This window comes from Budorcas taxicolor, chromosome 1 (genome assembly GCF_023091745.1).
Source record: "Budorcas taxicolor isolate Tak-1 chromosome 1, Takin1.1, whole genome shotgun sequence".
Taxonomy (NCBI): domain Eukaryota; kingdom Metazoa; phylum Chordata; class Mammalia; order Artiodactyla; family Bovidae; genus Budorcas; species Budorcas taxicolor.
In genome coordinates, this window is record NC_068910.1 from 47,417,497 (window position 1) to 47,439,252 (window position 21,756).

Consider the following 21,756-nt stretch of genomic DNA (forward strand, 5'->3'; position numbering starts at 1 on the left):
GGAACATAAATTTTTCCTGGCATGGAGCTTAGTCTTACCTCCAAACATCTGGGCTACACTAGGCTTCTCCTGGGCTGGGGAGGGGTCAGGAACCATCAGAGAGGACTTTTGAACCGAGCCTTCTCAAAGGATAGGTGAGGGTTTTCAAAGTCAGAGGGAGGCATTTCAGAGGATTGAATGTAATGTGGGAAGATGCAGAGTTGACAAGGGTCCTAGCTTGAGTGGTTTGTGAGCCACAGAGGGTAAATAGGGCCCTACCAGGAGCTGTGGTCCAGAGTTATGCACTATTACAGTCCAACTCTGACAATGCCTGGAACAGACTTTCCAACCACACTTAGATCTGTCTTTTAACATTAGCCAAGACAACCATTTTCCCCTGCAATCAAAGACAGAGTGGAGGCCAGGGGAGCAGAATCATAACTGCCTCAAATCAAGAAGTGGTAACTTATTCCTTTGTCATCAGACAGTTTAACAGTCGATGGGCACCAAGCTGACATCTGGCCAAGTGGCATCAGCAGAGCTGTTGTACCACAGACAGTCAGCGTTTCAACAGACCAGGGTCACTAAGAAGAATTGCTACTGGGCACAGAGAAAACAATAACAGTGTCATTTAAAGACAAAGAAGAACCTCAGTTCTGCCAGACCGATGACAGGAACTCATTCATTGCCAGGATGGTTCTACAAAGACCCAAATTACAAACAGGGTGGAAGCGCTGATTCACAGTCTGTTTTCAGCGGCAGAGCATTCATGACACATGGTCTGCATTTATCAGGACAAAGAATACTTGTCCAGATTTTCCCTTTTAAAGATAAAAAAATCTTTTTTTTTTTTCTGACTTCCCAGTGGGTTTGTTACAAAATGAATGAAATAATAGGGAAGAATAAATCAGAAGGGACAGGTTTGAAAGTGCAAATTATTGTCATTACCAGGAAGCAGGAAAGGGCATTTTGAAGGTAGAAGTGCGATAGAAAACACTGACCACCACCACTGCCTGCAGATAGCCCTTTCATCTTCAGTTAGGTAATTACCACATTGCTCAGTGAATGAGGACAGCAGTTACATACCGTTTCATCCTGTCACCTTGGCACCCAGCACCTCATGGTTGGGGCGCATCCTGTCTCTGGGCCAGCGTTGCTTCTTGTCCTTTTGATACACAGCACACGGAGGAGAAGGTCCCCAGGCGCCCAGCCCCATCTGTCCCCGAGCAAGTACAAAGCTGAGAACTTGCAAACTTGGTGGTACTGTGTAAGAGTTGCCAAAGGCATACTCTCCAGATTGCTCCAATGACAGCAGAGGACAGCGTCTCCTGGACTCGTGGAAGATCTTGAGAGTGGGCAGGTGGGCAGAGGATGTGTCATGCACAAGCAGACTTCCTGGAGGCACTCAGGTTGCTGGACTTGTGAACTCTGCTGCCCTTGCCTGGCTGGCTGGCTCTGGGCACTATGATGTGAAGCAAGGCAGGGCTGCGTAGAGGAGGGGGCTGTTACCTGGTCCATCTGGCTCCATCCCAGCTCACCTGGCCCTCCAAGCAGAGATTTAACTTTGTCCACTTCAAAGAGCCCCAGGGATATGTGACTGGAAATCCCACTTCCTCAAGGCTGCCCACTGGGTTGTTTTCAGGCAACAGTAATCCAGTGTCTCCAGGAAGTTCAGTTAAGATGGCCGGATAGCGAATTGACATTTTCTTCCTGGGCTGGGGAGAGCAAAGGAAACAGATGAGACAGACAGAAAGCTTTTCCCTAGAGGGATGGAACGGCACTCATCCCAGGGCTCAACCCATAGACTGGGGCTGTCTGTATTACCCCCTCCCCTCTGCCCTTCTTTCAGCTGCTCTTTAAGCACTGGGTTGCATTTTGAGCGTAGCACTGTCCTTGACAGGGATGGTGATGGGGACTGGTGATTTCCCCGGTTGGAGGGGAAATTTGAGTCATCAGAAGTTTACAAGGGGGACTTCCCTGGCAGTCCAGTGTTTAAGATTCTGCGCTTCCAATGTAGGGGGCACAGGTTCAATCCCTGGTCGGGGAAGTAAGATCCCGCAAACTGCACAATGCACCAAAAAAAGAAAAGCTTACAAGGTTTTCTAACTAGTGGGTGGTCTCCAAACTTTTTGGGCCACACATCCCATCAGTAAAAAACTGTTTGACAGTGCATCCCCGAAATATGTATGTTCATTTATAAATTATTACATGCACTTGCATCTATCCATGTATTTAACAGTGGTAAAACTTCCACATAAAAATTGAGCTCAAGGATGGATATGTTCTTTCACCTGACTCCAGTGTGCCATCTCCTGTACCCCTTGTTCAATCTGTACCCCACTTTGGAAACTGCTTTCTAACGTTAGAGTTCTCCCCAAGTTCTGTTTTTTTATGGGCAAAGGATGAAGGAGAGACATCCACTCAGAGAAAAGATGAGTCATGGCTGGGAACAGGGGTTTTGTTCAGAAGTCAGTGGAAAAAAATGTCTTTTCAATGTCTTCCCTGCCTCATCATTGATGGCAGGAAGGAGTGAGTGATGGCACCCAAGAACTCTGTGGTAGCTCTTGACCAGCTTAGAGACAGTGCTTTAAGAGGCCAACTCAGAGTTACTGGTGTCTCATTGGGGCCTGCAGATTGTGAGCATCTATGGATGCAGGAGCTTGTGCTTTTGGATTCTGGGCAGCCTGGGCCATTTCACTGCCCCCTGAAGCTGCTCCACAGTCTTTAGAAAAGGGAGGGGAGTGAAGTAGAGGTTATGGGGAGCCTCTTGCTTCTCCATCTTGGTGTTGAGATCCCTTCTGTACACTTCAGTGTCGGAAGGATGCTCACTCCCAGCCTTAGATGGGCATGAAGGTTCCTGTGGGGCACCATCTTCAGTTGAGTTGATTGGCTCAACCACAGGCTGGAGGCAGGACCACCGTGGCCACAATAGGTGAACCAAATTTGTTTCAAGCACTGGCTCTGTGCCAAGCTCTGTGTGATAATGAACAGAACGCACTTCCTCAAGGGGCTTTCGGGTCAGAGCAGGAGAAAGATAATCACATATGTATATGCAGTGCAGGGAATGTCTTAGTTTGAGGTTTCCTCAAAGGAGATTCTGCATTGAGCAGTTAATTTGGGAGGTGACCCTAGGGTATATGCTGAGGGAGGGAGAAAGTGAGAGTGTGAAGGGAGAAAAAGTCACAAGAAAGCATCAATGAACAGGTTACCACTGTGGGGACTTGGACCTCAACCCTGCAGGGCACTCTCTGAGGGACTCTATTGAGCAGTGCTACTCAAAGTGTGGCCACAGGACTGAAAAACGTCACTTTTCATTCCAGTCTCAAAGAAGGGCAATGCCAAAGAATGTGAACTGAGAACTTCTACATGTACAAACTGGGTTTAGAAAAGTCAGAAGAACCAGGGATCAAACTGCCAACTTTTGCTGGATCATGGGAAAAACAAGGGGATTCCAGAAAAACATTTACTTCTGCTTCACTGACTACCTTAAATAAAGCCTTTGACTGTGTGGATCATAACAAACTGTGGAAAATTCTTAAAGAGATGGGAATACCAGACCACCTTACCTGTCTCCTGAGCGACCTGTATGAAGGTCAAGAAGCAACAGTTAGAACTGAATATGAAACAACTGACTGGTTCAAAATTGGGAAGGAGTACGTCAAGGCTGTATATTGTCACCTTGCTTATTTAACTTACATGCAGAGTACATCATGTGAAATGCCAGGCTAGATGAATCACAAGCTAGAATCAAGATTTCTGGGAGAAATATCAACAACCTCAGATATGCAGATAATACCACTCTAATGGCAGAAAGTGAAGAGGAACTAAATAGTCTCTTGATGAGGGTGAAAGAGGAGAGTGAAAAAGCTGACTTAAAACTCAACATTCAAAAACTAAAATCATGGCATCCACTCCCATCACTTCACGGCAAATATATGGAGAAAAGGTGGAATCAGTGACAGGTTTTCTTTTCTTGGACTCTAGAATCACTGTGGACAGTGACTACAGCCATGGAATTTTTAAAAGTCACTTGCTCTTTGGAAGAAAAGCTATGACAAACCTAGACAGCATATTAAAAAGCGGAGACATCACTTTGCCGACAAAGGTCTGTATAGTCAAAACTACGGTTTTTCCAGTAGTTATGTATGGACGTGAGAGCTGGTCTATAAAGAAGGCTGAGTGCTGAAGAATTGATGCTTTTGAATTGCGGTGCTGGAGAAGATTTTTGAGAGTCCTTTGGACTGCAAGGAGATCAAACCAATTAATCCTAAAGGAAATCAACCCTGAATATTCATCCGAAGGACTGGTGCTGAAGCTGAAGTAACTCAAAGTGTGACCAGCAGCAGCAGCATCACTCAGGAGCTTGTTAGAAATGTAGCATCATGGGTCCCGCCAGGCCTGCTGAATCAGAATTTGCACATTAAAGTTTGAGAAGCACTGCCTTTAATCTTTTATCTTTATCAAACATGATAACTTTGATATAAAACATATTTTTCTATGTTTCAGGACTTGATTCTACCAAACCTGATCCTTCTGAATAACTTCTTTGGGATTTTCAATGTTTGAAGTGCATATTGAAGTTTTTCCAGTCCCTTGAAAGCTCTTGAAAATGCAACTCCATTTACCTGCACTTTATCATAATTACAACTCAGTTGCAGTGACAGAAGGCTCACGAAACCTACTGTTCTGTAAAATGCAAATTTTGTATGGGAAATACTTCCCCTGGGAGAAAATAAAGTGGCTGTCATTTGAAAAGTTATTTTTAAAGGAATGTACCTAATGCCTCCTATACTTTAAAGTTTTGTCAAAAAATTTCAAGGAATTAGAGGACCCTTTGTGAAAGATCAACATGTACACAGAAAGAAACTTCAAAAATGTTACAGAAGTTCCATATTTAATAAAATGTCAAAGACAAGTGGTTCAGTAGTTGCTTATATACCCTTTATATTGGCCTGTGATTTTACTTTTGATATCCACTCCTCTTCATTTCATCTCTAACACAAGGATTAACCTAAGGTTATAAAACTAACTTTTCACATAGTGTATCAGTTAGCTATTACTCCATAATAAACAACTCCCAAGCTCAGTGCTTTAAAGGAGCAATGATTTATTCTTGTTCTTATGTCTACATGTTGGCTGGGGTGGCTTTGATGACCTCCTGGGCTCAATAGGCTTGGCTAAAGGTTGGATCTGAATCTGTTCCTCGGGTCAGTGGGCTGCCTGTGGCATGTTCTCATTCAGTTCAGTTCAGTTCAGTCGCTCAGTCATGTCCGACTCTTTGCGACCCCATGAATCGCAGCACGCCAGGCCTCTCTGTCCATCACCATCTCCCAGAGTTCACTCAGACTCACGTCCATCGAGTCCGTGATGCCATCCAGCCATCTCATCCTCTGTCATCCCCTTCTCCTCCTGCCCCCAATCCCTCCCAGCATCAGGGTCTTTTCCAATGAGTCAACTCTTCGCATGAGGTGGCCAAAGTACTGGAGTTTCAGCTTCAGCATCAGTCCTTCCAATGAACACCCAGGACTGATCTCCTTTAGGATGGACTGGTTGGATCTCCGTGCAGTCCAAGGGACTCTCAAGAGTCTTCTCCAACACCACAGTTCAAAAGCATCAATTCTTCAGCGCTCAGCTTTCTTCACAGTCCAACTGTCACATTTATACATGACCACTGGAAAAACCATAGCCTTGACTAGATGGACCTTTGTTGGCAAAGTAATGTCTCTGCTTTTCAATATGCTATCTAGGTTGGTCATAACTTTTCTTCCAAGGAATAAGCGTCTTTTAATTTCATGGCTGCAATCACCATCTGCCGTGATTTTGGAGCCCCCCAAAATAACGTCTGACACTGTTTCCACTGTTTCCCCATCTATTTCCCATGAAGTGATGGGACCAGATGCCATGATCTTAGTTTTCTGAATGTTGAGCTTTAAGCCAACTTTTTCACTCTCCTCTTTCACTTTCATCAAGAGGCTTTTTGTTCCTCATCACTTTCTGCCATAAGGGTGGTGTCATCTGCATATCTGAGGTTATTGATATTTCTCCCGGCAATCTTGATTCCGGCTTGTGCTTCTTCCAGCCCAGCGTTTCTCATGATGTACTCTGCATATAAGTTAAATAAGCAATGTGACAATATACAGCCTTGACATACTCCTTTTCCTATTTGGAACCAGTCTGTTGTTCCATGTCATGTTCTCATAGTGATTGGCAAATACAAATGGACCAACCCAACTCCATAAACATATTTCAAGTCCCTTATGTAGCTCTTCTTCTATTAATAACATCTCATAAGCCAAAGCAAGTCACATGACCAAGTCCAAACCAAGGGTTCAATAATGCTATTGTCTGGATGTTTGTGTCCTCTCAAAATTCACGTGTTGAAACCTAACCCCTGAGATGTGATATGAGGAGGTAAGGCCTCTGGGAGGTAATTAGGTCGGCTCCACTCTTTTGGCTGGGATTAGTGCCCTTTTAAAGGAGGCTCCAGTGAGAACCCTCTCCATGTGAGGACACATGAGAAGTCTGCGGCAGCCTTTCCCCACAACCAAATATGCTGGCACTCTGATCTTGGACTCTCGGCCTCCAGAGCTGTGGTAAATACATTTCTGTTGTTTATGAACTTCCCAGTCTTCGGTATTTTTGTTATAGCAGCCAGAGACAGAGAAGTGTGCTCCACCAACCACAAGGCAACGCCCAGCTCCAGTGGGGTGAGGCAGTGCACTCCTCCTAGAGTTAGGGGGATAAGGGAGTGAATATTTGCAGAAAAATAATCTCTTCTACGATGAGTAGAAAAATCGAGACATAGCATTTTGCAAAATAAAGCATTGGTGCTGATATGCAAATGTATTTCGTATTCCAAGAGAAAAAGGAGGACATTGAGGACCTATAGTTACCAAGCATTCTGCTGAGAATTTCCTTGTGTGTTACTTCATTGGACCTTTTATCTTTTAAAAAATATTTATTTATTTATCTGTCTTGGTGGGTCTTCGTGGCCACACACCAGCTTTCTCTAGGTGCAGTGAGCGGGGGCTACACTTCGCTGCGGTGCACGGGCTTCTCACTGCGGTGGTTTTGCTTGTTGTGGAGCATGGGCTGTGGGTGTGGGCTCAGCGGTTGTGGCGCATAGTCAGCTTAGTTGCTGCATGGCACGCGGGATCTTCCTGGAGCAGGGATCAAACCAGTGTTGCCAGGTGGATTCTGAACCACTGGACCACTGGGGAAGCCCTTCACTGAACCTTTTAACAATGCCACGAGGAAGCTGTTTTAACTCCATTTTACAGATGAGGTGATAGGTCACTGGGCTGGTTTGTGGGATGTCAGAGAGTGGAGCTGTGTTTTCTGGCAGCCTTCAAATACTATGAATACTGGGTGCCTTTTTTTTTTTGGCATGGCAAATCAAGCTCTTTTTTCTTAGGGGAAAATACTATCTTTACTCTGTTCCTATTTATTCTGGATACAAGAAGAGCTGTAAATTTTCTATAAGTTTAGTTGCCTATCACTCTTGACACCCTAATTGTTGATTCAGACTGGTTCTCTTGAATACTTGGATTGTCAACACACATTGGCTGCTCAATACAAATTTTCTGGGCTTCTGGGTTAGGGTAGCCAAATGCTTGGGTAACAGGAGTGTGTCTGAACCCTCTTAGCTGTTTCCATGTCTTGCTGTCCTATGGGAATGTGGTTGGGGATGGGAGGCAGTGTAGAGAAGTCAGGAATTCTGGTCTGGAAATGCTGCCCAGAGAATATCTCAGAGGGTCTCCTGGTGTTGTTCTCCTGGCCGGCCCCATCTGAAATGCCCCACCAACCTAAGTGTTAACTTGTTGTGAATGTTTAGCAAATATTGTGCCAGACTAATGGGAGCGTCGTCGTTGTTCACTCACCGAGTCGTGTCCATTCTTTGCGACCCCATGGACTACAGCACACCAGCCCTCCCTGTCCCTCACCTTTTCCTGAAGTTTGCCCAAGTCCATGTCCATTGCATCAGTGATGGCATCCAGCCATCCCATCCTCTGATGCCCTCCTCTCCGTCTGCCCCCAATCCTTCCCAGCATCAGGGATTTTTCCAGTAAGTCATCTGTTCACATCAGATGACCAAAATACTGGAGTTTCAGCTTCAGCATCAGTCCTTCCAACACGTATTCAGGGTTGATTTCCTTTAGGATTGACTGGTTTGATATCCTTGCTGTCCGTGGGAGCATAGAGGAAGGTAAACTGAGGATGGGAGGTGACTGGATTTATTCCCTGAATCTGTGTTTTTGCAGGGGATTGTGATGCCCACTCGAGCTTGAATACTGTTGTGTCAGCCTCTCGGGCAGAGAAGGCTCTCAGCTGCTGCTTTTTGTTTAAGCCATAGTTGATTTGCAGTATTATGTTAGTGTCAGGTGAGCAGCTTCAGATCCTTTTCCATTATAGATTATTGCAAGATATTGAGTATAGTTCCCTGTGCTATACAATAAGTCCTTGTTGTTTATTTTATGTACAGTGATTTGCATCTGTTAATCCCAAACTCCTAATGTATCCCTCCCCACCTTCCCCCTCGGTAACCATAAATTTGGCTTCTATGTCTGTGAATCTGTTTCGTTGCTTAGCTGATTTGCATCATTTTCTTTGGACTCCACGTGTAAGTGACATCATATGACATTTGTCTCTCTTTGTCTGATTTACTTCACTCAGTATGACCGTCTCTAGGTCCATCTGCTCTTTGCTGCTGTTTTATCCCCTCATTCATTGCAGTTTTGTTGTGGGCTCCTACTCCCATCCGGGGATAGGAGAGGCCAGTGTGTGAGCAGGCCAGCCTCAGGGGACCAACAGCTGCCTCTGAGCCTGTGAAAGGCTCTGAGAGAGTCACTGCCCTGCTTCCCACTCAGCCACACAGTCCCCGTGGAGGTGGGAGCGGCTTTTCCACAGGCGTCCGGGCTTCCCTCCAGGGTCTAACCCAGGGTTCTCAGACGCGGCACCATTGGCCTCTTGAGTTGGATGACTCTTTGTTTGGGGAGCTCCTATCCTGTGCGCTGGAGGGTGTTTAGCAGCATCCCTGACCGCTGTTTACTCTGTGCATGTCCTGCCCTCAGTAAGTTGTGACAGTGTCCCCTGAGGCACAAGAATCACACTGCCCCTCCTCCTGCTTTGAGAACTACTAGTCTTACCTGAGTGACCCCTCAGTAGAGGTGGTCCTGGGCGAGTCTGTTCTCAGGAAGACAAGCAGTGGAGAGGTGAGTGGTATAACCAGAAGGAACACGGGGTATGGGGCAACCATGGCTTTGAATCTTGGCCCTGCCAATGACTAGCCGTTGACTTCCCTACCCCTTCTTCATTCCCAGTCTTCTGTAACCAAAAAAACCAAAAACCAAACAAAACCAAACAAAAATCACACACCCACAAGCATTATTTTCATAAATGACTTTTACTTCTTTATCATTTTTCTTGACAGTATTTCTCGGCAATGTGCATATAACATGAAGGCAAGCATACTTTCAGAAGTCATCAAAGATATGGTCCTGTTGGCCTGATTTTCTTAAACCTTTAAAATATTTTCATTTATAAAAATTAATCTAAATATAAATATTGACACTGAAGATCAAAATCACTTGATGACAAAATAATTCTTCTGGAACTATAACATATGCTTATGGATTTTAATAGTAAATTAAATCTTTGCACTTATTTGGCACAAGGAAACCTTTATAAAAATTCAAATGCCATAGAGCAGGCTTCTTCTTTTTTTTTTTTTTTTTTGCAAGGCTTACACAGTACACATTTTTGTCAAGGAAAACTGAATATTTTAACACTATAACACAACAGTAGTTGCTTTTCATGCCTCTTAAAGAAAACGCTCTATTTGGAACTCAGATCTTTTTTGTTGTGTTTTAAAATTGTGTATTTGTTTGCTTTTAACCACACCAACAGAACAAAAAGCCAAAGATTTACTTTATTTCAAAGGACTCATTTCTGTTGGATAACACATACACAGCATCAGCAAGGAGTATTACTGGAAGATAGGTAGACCCCCATGAGGAATGGATCATAACACACATTTCAGCAGCAAGTCAGGTCTGGAAATGTGCACAGCAGCAAAAGAACATAGAAGTTGAAAACAACACAGAATGAGGCTTTGTCAGGCGTTCAAATTATACTTAGCTTAAAGGTCTGATTTTGGCAAAGTAATCACTCTGGCCCTCAGTCTCCTCATCTGAAAAATGGGGATACCCACTGAATAGGGCTGCTATAAGGATTAGAATGATAAGTCTATCACCTCCTTCAGAGCGGTCCCTTAATAAACATCAGTCATGCTATTTCTTTACTTCCCATCTTATACCTTCTTCCTCGGATTCAAAATATACAAGGAGAAAATTTTTTAAAAAGTTGCTAATACTCAATTAATTGAGTGAAATTCCAGTTCCATTTGCTTTTATAAACACACTCTGAACAGTCATGCGTTTGAGACCACACAAGGGGAGTTAGCTTCAACTCTTGCGTCTGTTGAATTCATAGTTTGTCCTTGCTTTATTCAGACATGCAAGTTTTCTTAGGGTGTTCCTTAACCATTTTTATCTTTAGGGTCATCTAACTACTTCAGCTGAATATTTACGGGGAGGTAAATTTTGGAGTACAGTATTTCCTTGTGTGGTTGTATTCTGCAATCATCCAGTTACCTAAAACCTCATTTAGACGTGGTCATTGCTAAACCACATCTTACTGATTCTGGACAATGCACTAAAGTTAAGCCAATGGTGGGCTTTCTCAGGCTCCTCTCCCCTTCAGAGCGGGGAGACTCTCAGCAAGTCCAAGGAAGAGCCCTGAACTCTTGATGAGACATTGTTTCAGACAGACCTGGGCATGGCACGGGTGAGTGAGAGCTTTCTGTCCTGTGGCTTCCGACTGTAAAGTGATGGGAGGAACTGGTGGTGTGGTGGGTGAGAAGCCAGCAGGAATGAGGCAGCTAGAGGGAGACTTTGACAGTTGAGGGCTCCCCAAGTTAGACAGTCCCTAGTGCTCACTACAGGGGCATTTCACTTTTCTCCTAAGCATTTGTGGGACAGACATGCCTGTGAGAGATGAATAAGAACTGATGACTTAGATGTTAATACCCTTCCCTTCACTATCCCCTGACCCCAGCACTGTATTTTGGGACAAATTGTTGACATGTAATTCTAGTTGAATCAAAAGGGTAAAAATAAAATAAAGTCTTAAAGACAACACACAGTAGCAAAGTGAACAGGGAAAGGATGCATCTTGAGAACAGGGAGCTCTGCTGCTGGAAGCCAGCGTCTTGGTTTTCTGTCTTGGGTTCCCCTGGGAGCCTAAGGCAGAGAGTAGGCAAGACCTTGGTGCTGACGTCTGGGTCTGCTTTCTGGCTGAGGTATCAGGACAGCCCTGTGCAGGGGTGCACTGCGGCCTCCCCAGGCCCTCTCCTCAGGTGGAAATCCGTACAGTAATTAGATGGCTGTTGGGTCAAGGCACTGTCGTGTATGGCCGGAGGCAGTGGGTCACTGGCAGTGGAGTTCCATGGTGCTAATACATCACAGCAGACTCCAGGGTGGGCTCCTGAGGTGAGAAAATGAGCAGATGCAATCAGCCACTTGGTGAAAGCAAAGCGAGGCCATCAGCAACGTCAGCTGCTTTTTTATGTCATAAAAGGTATGCATGCCCATTGCCCAGTGAAACAGTTCACAGTACTCAAAAAGTGATGCATTTCTTACATGTACTTCTTAATCTATCTGAAATTCATTTTGGTATATGGAATAAGACCAAACTGATTCCCTTCCGACTACATCCCATTGGCTAATTTGCCAAGCACAGCTTTTTTTTTTTTTTTTAATTATCTATACCTTCTCTACTGGTTCCTAAGGCTTAAAAAAAATCATAAAACAGATTTTCATATGTGCCTGTATCTATTTCTGAGCTTTCTATTCTATTTCATTAATCATCAATTTCTTTACAGTTTTTAATTTATTAAAAAATCTGGCAGAAAAACCATTTTAATGTTGCAAATTGCCCTTGTCTATTCATTCATATTTATTCCTAGATGAACTTTAGTTCCAAGAAAATCTCACTAAGAATTTTATGAGAATTAGATTAAACTATAAATTAATTTAGAAAGAAACAAATTTTTTGTGGGATTTTTAGTCATTATCTCAGTATTAAAGGTCTCGTTGCATTCCTGTAAAATTTATCTGGTAATTTATTATTTAAAGTACCCCTGCATTTAATTTGCGAATATTTTATTTAGCATGCCTCATCTCTCTGAAGAAGCACTACTGGTGTGTGATTTGTATGTGTCTGTGTGTGTAAGTAAGCATGGAGATGTGTACACATTTACCAGCCCCATCAGGCTTTGGTTGTTGGGGTTTTAACAGTTTCAGAACATGTGAGATCATTTTGAGGATTGGGGTCACAGAGGATAGTTTTATACTTTCTACCTGTGGGAATTTATTGAGGCTTTCTTTGTAGTCGGTATAAAATCAGTTTTTATAAATGGCCCATTGATGTTTGTAAAGAAAGTGAAAGCTCTGTTAAGTATAAAGTTAGATATGTTTTTTAGATATATTTATTAATTAAAGATTAATAATTACACTATTCCAAATTATCTAATTTGTACATATTTCTGGTGTACTGGGCTTCCAAGGGCTGATAAGAGAATTTTAAAGTCACTAACCATGGCACATTAAATTGCGTTGTTTGCCAGTTCAAGAAAGGCTCGTGATTTCCTTTATTTTATCAATATCTAAACATGCTCCCTCCCTGTTTCTTCTGTGTGCTTCCTGCCTTGGATACTACTTTGTTTGAAAGTAGCATTCCTGCCCTTTCTTTTTTGTTTCCATTTATTTAGCAAATATTGTCTATCCTTTCATTTTTAACCTTTCTGTGTTATTTAAAGCTAATTAATTTTAAAAAATAATTTACTGAGGTGAAATTCACAAACATAAAATTAACCATTTAAAAATGAACAATTCAGGGGCATTTAGGACATTCTCAATGTTACATAGCCACCAGCTCAGTCAAGTTTCAAAACATACCCTCACTCTACAGTAAAACCTCTTATCCTTAAGCATTTCTTTCTATGCTCCCTCCTCAGAGCCCCTGCTGCTGCTGCTGCTGCTGCTGCTGCTGCTAAGTCACTTCAGTCATGTCCGACTCTGTGTGACCCCATAGACGGCAGCCCACCAGGCTCCCCCGTCCCTGGGATCCTCCAGGCAAGAACACGGGAGTGGGTTGCCATTTCCTTCTCCAATGCATGAAAGTGAAAAGTGAAAGTGAAGTCACTCAGTCGTATCCGACTCTTTGCGACCCCATGGACTGCAGCCTACCAGGCTCCTCTGTCCGTGGGATTTTCCAGGCAAGAGTACTGGAGTGGGGTGCCATTTCCTTCTCCAATGCATGAAAGTGAAAAGTGAAAGTGAAGTCACTCAGTCGTATCCGACTCTTTGCGACCCCATGGACTGCAGCCTACCAGGCTCCTCTGTCCATGGGATTTTCCAAGCAAGAGTACTGGAGTGGGTTGCCATTGCCTTCTCCGAGCCCCTGGCAACCACTTATCTATGGAAGGTAATTTATTTATTGTTTTATTTTTAAAATAATTTTAAGAGAGGGGGACCTGGAGCTTTATTCTCTTTATTTTTTTGTTTGATTGAAGTATAGTTGATTTACGATGTTGTATTAGTTTCAGGTGTAGAGCAAAATGATTCAGGTATATAGGCGAGCTTCGGGCTCAGTCGCTCCAGTTGTGTCTGACTCTGTGTGACCCTATGGATTGTAGCTCACCAAGCTCTTCTGTCCATGGGATTCTCCAGGCAAGAATATTGGAGTGGGTTGCCATGCCCTCCTCCAGGGGATCTTCCTGACCCAGGGATTGAACCCAAGTCATGTCTCCTGCGTTGGCAGGTGGGTTCTTTACCACTAGCACCACCTCAGCAGCCCAGGTGCATGTATGTATATATATTTCAGGTTCTTTCCCCTTATAGGCTGAGTTCGGCTCCCTGTGCTATACAGCAGGTCCCTCTTGGTTGTCTATTTTTATATAAACTAGTGTGTATATGTTAATCTCAAACTCCTAATTTATCCCTCTTCCCCACCTCTGACTTTCCCCTAAGGTAATTTGTTTTTAACTGTCTTATTTATAACAGATTCCTTCCTTGGCCCTAGTGGTCTGCCCTTTTCGAGTAATAATGCATCTTTTTAGGTCTTTGCAGTAATGGCCAGGAGCCAGGTAATTGGACTTTGGAAGGTCGGGGTAATGGCTCGCCAGTGCAGCGAAGGCAGTGGGCAGCGCAGTTGCCATCTGGTGCCTAAGAGATGCAGTAACTTGTTATTCAAAAGAGCACGCCCTCCACTGTGCCGTTTCCTGGTGTCTGTGTGCTCACGACACAGGAACAGTGTAGGGGGTGTAAGGGAAGGGAGCAACGGGTGATGCATAAAAGGCGACCGAATAGGTTTGCCTGTGCTTCAGTCTTGTCACCAGCCATCTTCTGCCCCCTCAGCATCATCAGTATCTCAGGGACAGTTCAGCCGGATCTTTACCTCCCACGAAAGCAGCATCGAGCATTTGCAAAATTCTGAAGCGTGTGTTGGTATAATCCCTTAGCCCTCTTACATGATCTCCAGGTTTATGCAAAGTATCCATTATCCCTTCCTTTGCCACGTTTATGGGCAGCTGCTGACTTTTTTGTAGGAACACAAGTATTTAATGGCTAACAAGAAATTTAAGGAAGAGTGAATATGAACCAAAAGCAGAATAAAAACTTGTACAGCTCAATCAGACCTTACATTTTGTCTACATGTTTTTATTTCTCTTATATTAAACCTGGCTCCGAAAAGGAACTGGAGATATAGCTGAGAGAATGTATTCACATACCCAGGAGTTTAGCAATATAGGGAACCCTGTCATTTAACCAACAGACCATGAGATCATGCAGGAAGTTCTGACTGGGCATCTACAGAAAGAATGGCTGCAGAATGGAGGTGCCATCAATAGTGAAAGTAACTGGCATTAAGACAGAGATGACTTACTATCAAATCCTTGGGGTTGCTACTCCTTTCTTTAGTCCCGTTTGTTGAGGAGTCTTGGAGAACGAAGTTGCGGTTAAATGTTTTAATGGTGGTTGTTGAAGACGCCTCAATTTTTTCAGCTAAAAGGAAACACATAGGAATAAGTATCATCTGGAAGCTGGACTGATGGTTAAGGAAGAAGGAGCAGCTGTCCAGTCTACCAGATTTTTGTTCTAGACTTGGCATCTCATTCTGGGTCCATAGGCCTGACTGTGGAAACATTTTGTTCTGTTTATTTATTTTGGGGTGGATCAAATAAACCAAGGCATCATTCATTGGTGGCTTTCTGGCAAAAAGGTAGCTTGGAGATAATCCAATACAGTCTACTAACTCTTATTTGCAATTCTGAAATATAAAAGGCTAAAAAAAAAAAAAAAAGACAAATCTTTATCACTTTGGAGTCAAAACTGCCTAATGGCAAAACCTGACGTAAGCTGACAAGTGGCTGTTTCAGGTCCTTGTCCCACCCACAGAGCATGAGCATTCTCATACTTGGCTGCAGGGCTACTGATGTGTTTATCAGACACTACGCGACACCACAGCACACAGACCGCATTACCTTTCTAATGTCCAAATGATTCTGAAACACATATAGACTCAAGGCTTTCAAAGTAAGAGCTAATGGATCTGCAGTACGTTTTAATTGTTTGGGGCTCCATGGAATATAAAGTAGGCATTCAGTAAATGTTTGTTAAACAATGAAGGGTAGAGCCAGGACTCAAACATGTATCCACCGACTTTCCACTCTTTTACTTTGTAGGTCTAAATTTTTAGTTTGGCATCCCCACTCTGTGGCTTCTGAATCCAGGGAGATGGTTGAAAATGACCAGTAGATAAGGGTGATGGGACTGGCATTACTGGAATCCCTCTAAGTTGGGTTAGATGCCCTGAGTTAGATGCTTTCGGCGTGTGCTCACATCTCCCTGATGGTCACCGTCCCAGCCCACTCTGACAGCATCCTGCTGCAGGCACCACCACTCTCTCTTAGCCCATGAGTGATGGTCAGAAGTACCAGGGAGTCAATGTCCCTGCCCAAAATAACCTTCAAGCAAAGATGAGAGTTGAAAAACCTCATCTTCCTAATTCTTTGAGCAGGAAAGTAGGAGATACGGTTAATACTGTCTCCCAGAAGTCCCCATCAGGATTTAGCATCATTTGCACAAAGAAGCAAACTATTAATACTAATCAAAGTACACTGTATTGGCTTAATTTCCTTCCCTGAATCATTTCTCTCTTCCCATATCCGTGTTTCTTGGAGTTACCTCCCACATCACATCCTTGTCCCAGGGTCTGCCTCTTGGAGGAATCCAGATCAAGACAGACTCTCCACAAGGGTAATTCAGGGTGAAAACACCTCATTAGATCTAGTCCTCAAACTCAGATCTCTGAGTTACTCTAAGTGAATGAGTCAGGCTTGATTCTTGGGTGGCTCTGTGGTCTGATGTAAGCATACCTTTCACCGGTGGAGCAGGCAGTTTCCTCCTCTGCTGCCTCGATGTGTCTATGGTTTGTACCTACAAACGGAACACAGGCATCAGTAGGCCTTTGTGAAGCCACAGGTGTTTCATCTTCTGCATTTTCCAGGTCATGCGGTATTCCAGCAGATGGAGCAAGGGACAAACTCACCTGGTTCCTTTGCTTCTGGTTTCGTTTTCTGGTGAGGCGCCCACAGGGTGCTATATTCAACCCTGCATTGGTCAGGGCTGAAATCCGGCTCTCAATATCAGAAATCTTAATGCAACAGAAAGACAGAATCAGTAGGCACAGTGTCCAGGAGGAGAGAATCTTTATTAGAAGTGTTATGAACCTATAGAAAACAAATCTGCTTTGATATGTGCTCATTCATTCATTCATTCATTCAGCTTCTACCAGGCACGTCTCTACCTGGTACTGTAGTGGAGAAAATAAACCACGGATCCCTCTTTGTAAATTCAATTTTCTGGTTGTTAGCTCTAGAGCATGTCACCCCTGTCAGAGGTCCCTGAGGGATAAATGGAAGCCTGGGGCATGATGGGAACCCTGGCCCAGGGCCACCGGGCTCAGCATAGGGGTTGGGGTGCGGTCAAGGCGGGCTTCCCTGGGAGGCAACACGCTGTGAGTTTCGAAAGGCAAGTAGGAGCTGGAGATCCACCTTCCTTCTTCCATGACTCCGAGTTCAAAATCACAGTGCCAGGTCTTAGGTGGAGGCCCAGCAGCACCTGATTCAAGTCCGTTTCCTCTATGAAGAGGCCAAGTGGCTTTGAGAAACTTCCTCCAGTCTCTGGGCACCGGTTTCTTTCACTATAACATCGGAAGGTGAGAAGGAGCTCAGATTTCTTCTCCAACAATTTGTCTTAAGGTAGATACAGAGAACAAGAGTCCATTCAGTGCTAGGAAAGAATCCCCGTCCGTCCATGTCCCCAGGGGTGAAGAAGACATGGTCCCTGCTCTTAGAAAAGGGCATCACTGTGTGCCATCACCATGCCGAGTGCTTTAAATACGTGAACTCACTCATGCTTCGGTCATAATCCTGTGATGCAGGTACCGTCCTCTTGGTTTTACAGACGAGGAAACTGTGGCTCAGAGGGATGAGTGATGCACCCAACATCTCACAGCAGAGCTCAAAATTAATGCCAGTGCCCATGCCCGCACCATGCTGCCCCATCCTCAGAGCCCTCTTGCCAAGACCTGGCATGGGGGACACTGGAGGAGGCAGGAGGAGGCCGGCAGACCTGAGGGAGGAGGCTATGATGCAGCCTGAGTGTGCTGGGGCATCAGACCGGAGACCTGAAAGTGGGCCCAGCCCAACGTGTGGGCCCTCCACCCTGATGTCTTCACTGCCCTCCCTGTCAGTTGCTCAGTCGTGTCCGACTCTCTGTGACCCCATGGACTGTACCTGGCCAGGCTCCTCTGTCCATAGAATTCTCCAGGCAAGAGTACTGGAGTGATAGCTAGGACATGGAAGAAACCTAGATGTCCATTGGCAGATGAATGGATAAGAAAGCTGTGGTACCTATACACAATGGAATATTACTCAGCCATAAAAAAGAATGCATTTGAGTCAGGTCTAATGAGGTGGATGAAACTGGAGCCTATTATACAGAGTGAAGTAAGCCAGAAAGAAAAACACCAATACAGTATATTAATGCATATATATGGAATTTAGAAAGATGGTAACGATGATCCTATATGCGAGGCAGCAAAAGAGACACAGATGTAAAGAACAGACCGTTGGACTCTGTGGGAGAAGGCGAGGGTGGGATGATTTGAGAACAGCATTGAAACATGTATGTCACCACATGGGAAATAGATGACCAGTGCAAGTTCGATGCATGAAGCAGAGCGCTCAAAGCCAGTGCTCTGGGACAGCCCTGAGGGAGGGGCTGAGGAGGAAGGTGAGAGGGGGGTTCAGGATGGGGGTACACGTGTGCACCCGTGGCTGATTCATGTCACTGTACGGCAAAAACCACCTCAGTACTGTAAAGCAATTATCCTCCAATGTAAATAAATAAATAAATTAGGAAAAAAAGAATACTGGAGTGGGTTGCCATTTCCTTCTCCACGGGATCTTCCTAACCCAGGGACTGAACCTGGGACTCTTGCATTGCAAGCAGATTCTACTATCTGAGCCACCTGGAAAGTCCATTGCCTCCCCTGTCCCTAAGCTATTTCGTGCTGCGCAAGACAAATTCTAATTCCACTGTCATTTACGGAGGGCTTCTTTGGATGAAGCCTATGGAGAAAGCTGCTCTAGGAAATGCAGAGAGAAGATCTGAAAGGGCGGCAGATATGGGAGATGCTTCCCCTATCCCGGCAGTCTTACTCAGAGAGGGAGGAGGAGGCAGCTAAAGGCCAGGACGGTGGCAGCTGGTCAAAGAGCACTAGAGAAGCTGCCCAGCAGCCAGTCCCCATCAGGGGCCACTGTGCAGTCCTTGTCCCTCCCTGCCCCCCAGATGCCTTCCTATTCTGATTCCTCAAATTTCACACTGAGGAGGGCATTCCCTTGGTTTAGAGACAAATAGATTGCTAATAAACTTGTCAGTCATTAGCAACTGGTGTGAGTGAGATGCCCACACTCTCTCCTGGAAGCAGTTTTGATGGAGGGATTTGCTCAGAGGGCTCCGCTCAGAGGGCTCCTCCCCTTGAAGACAGCAAGTTGCTGATCTCCTGATTTGCTGACTGCCAGGCTCTGGAATAAGAAGGGTTAATTTTTCCTGCTTTAGTCCATGGGCAAAGGATGAAGAAAGAGGAAAGGAGATTGCTGAGGGTTGGTTTTGCCTGCATTTTATCTATCTATCTATCTGCCTATCTATCTATCATTTTCTGTCTAGTTGTGTTCCATTAATTCCTAAGACTGAATATCCAGGGACCCTTAACCTCACTCTTAACAGAAGGGGATGACCATTTCAGTTCTGAGTTTTCTGGGAGCCAAAGCAAAAAGATCAGTGTAGGACTCTGTGTTCACAGATAAAGACCAAGTATTTAGGAGAACAGCTTTTCCTGGTATTAAGAGTTAAGAGAGACTTTTCCCAGGAATGCTCACAGAGGTGACCCTGCAGGACACAGTGGCCAGCTGTTCTTAGCACGCTGCCCCGTGGATGGTCCTGCAGTCTCCTTGAGCACCAGGCAAGCCTGTCCCAAAGGTAAACTCCAAGGTGAAAGCGTCCCCGGAATCTGACCTAATCTAAGAACATAATTCAGCACATCTACCCTCCAGGCTGGCTTCCCTGGTGGCTCAGAGGTTAAAGCGTCTGCCTGCAATGCGGGAGACCTGGGTTCAATCCCTGAGTTTGGGAAGATCCCCTGGAGAAGGAAATGGCTACCCACTCCAGTATTCTTGCCTGGAAAGCCCCATGGACAGAGGAGCCTGGCAGGCTATAATCCATGGGGTTGCAAAGAGTCGGACACAACTGAGCTGCTAAACAACAACAACAAGGCACATTCAAACACATGGAAAATAGATATTTTGGATGCCAGGATTTTCTGCCATAAAACATGGCTCCAGTAATTTAAGCCTAGAAAAATTTGGAAGCACAAATAACTAATTATCCAATAAAACCCTCCCAGTCATCCATAAACAATATTACTTCCTGCCAAGCCACTTGAGAAATATTTGCTGCAAAATACACCCCCAGAAAACAAATGATTTGATTCTATTTTATATCACACTGTCTATAAATTGATTAAATGTTGAGGGGCATTTGTGGGAAATGATTTTTATTTGAGGTAATAAACAGTCAACAGGGTCATATGTGATGAGCCCATTCCCAGGCCATTCCTAGCACAGAACTGGTACCCTCCCATTCTCAAGAGTGCTTAATGGTATCAGCAGTTGTGATTTTTGACTCTTTAAAATAGAAATGTTTATTTAAAAATAATTATCACCCAAGACTGTTATCATCTCTGTCCAGAGATGGTTTCTACTGATGCCCATTCTCCAAAGGATGCAAGTTTTGAGATGCAGGGTCTACAAAAATATCAGTGAACCAGGGATCTACACTGAGCTTATGCTGCAGAGACCAGCATTTTTTGTGGGTCCCTGAATATGCATATGTTCACAGACCCCAGTCTGAGAATCAGTTACTTAGTTCACAGTTGATTCTGATCCAGAATCAGAGGCCAAGAGGCTATCCATGAAAACTGCAAACAAGCATCTTCAGAAAGTTACAGATAATATAGTAGTTAGTTCTAAAACAGCCACATTGAAAATCATGCAAAATACTGGTCTGAGAATTCTACACTTCATTTTCCATTCATTTATTCCTCTCAATGTTACTGGGCCCCAAACCCATGTTAGGCACTAGACTTATGGTGTTAAGCTAGATAGCCAGAGTCTTGTTCTCAAGACACTTTCAGTCTATCGTGGGGAACACTGGCATTAAATAGGTAATCCACAGTGTGATAAAGGCTAGGGAGGCTGGTCTTGGGGTGGGGTGGGAGCCTCTATAGCAAGGGTCAGAGAATTTGTCAAAGAGGAGGATGGCATAGGTTTGGAAGACAAATATTATCAAGGCTATAATTCGGGGAGAGGAGGGCTGTACTTTGAAAAGGAGGATTTGGTGGCATCCTGGGAGGACCATGCTGGGAGGGCTTCCCTGGTGGCTCAGACGGTAAAGCATCTGTCTACAATGCGGGAGACCCTGGTTCGATCCCTGGGTTGGGAAGATCCCCTGGAGAAGGAAATGGCAATCCACTCCAAAACTATTGCCTGGAAAATCCTATGGACAGAGGAGCCTGGTAGGCTACAGGCCATGGGGTCGCAAAGAGTTGGACATGACTGAGCAGCTTCACTTTCACTTCACTTTGAGAGGACCATGTCCACGAAGTCTGCTGGAGATGGCAGGAACGGACAGATACAAAGGCTTAGAGATGACTCTTGTGGGAGATGAGGTACCCCCTCTTTTTGCCTCCACCTGGGCGTAGAGGAGAGCTCTTACCTGGATCTCGGCGTGATGGACCTGGGCCGCTGCCGTGGCCACTTGGTCCTCCAGGTCCGCCAGCTCGGTCTCATCCGTGCCGCTGTGGATGCACCGGGCGGCATCCTCTAGCTCGCTCAGCTGGCCTTCAAGTCCGTACACAGTGCCTGCAGCCAGGTACACCTGCAGAGGAGGCATGGCCTTTGAGCTCAGGCCTGTGGGCCCGGGACTGGTGGGGCCCTTTCAGGGGATGCTACAATTCAGGGGAGTGAGAAAGAATTAGACTGAACGTTGGGAAAAAGAGACAGGGAATCCCCCATTTATAAACATTCTTTAC

The 21,756-nt window shown here is 44.8% G+C and overlaps 1 protein-coding gene across 1 annotated transcript in view; it reads right to left on the minus strand.

Annotated features, from left to right (window-relative positions):
* Positions 1-9,746: 9,746 nt before the first annotated feature.
* MYRIP (myosin VIIA and Rab interacting protein) overlaps positions 9,747-21,756 on the minus strand; it is a 219,280-nt gene continuing 207,270 nt past the window's right edge. Inside the window, exons 13-17 of the mRNA XM_052641292.1 lie at positions 21,441-21,602; positions 16,651-16,755; positions 16,478-16,538; positions 14,986-15,104; positions 9,747-11,523 (exon numbers count right to left, since the gene is read on the minus strand). Coding sequence (XP_052497252.1) covers positions 11,491-11,523; positions 14,986-15,104; positions 16,478-16,538; positions 16,651-16,755; positions 21,441-21,602 — 480 coding nt within the window. The 3' untranslated portion in view covers positions 9,747-11,490. The remainder of the gene's footprint in view (positions 11,524-14,985; positions 15,105-16,477; positions 16,539-16,650; positions 16,756-21,440; positions 21,603-21,756) is intronic.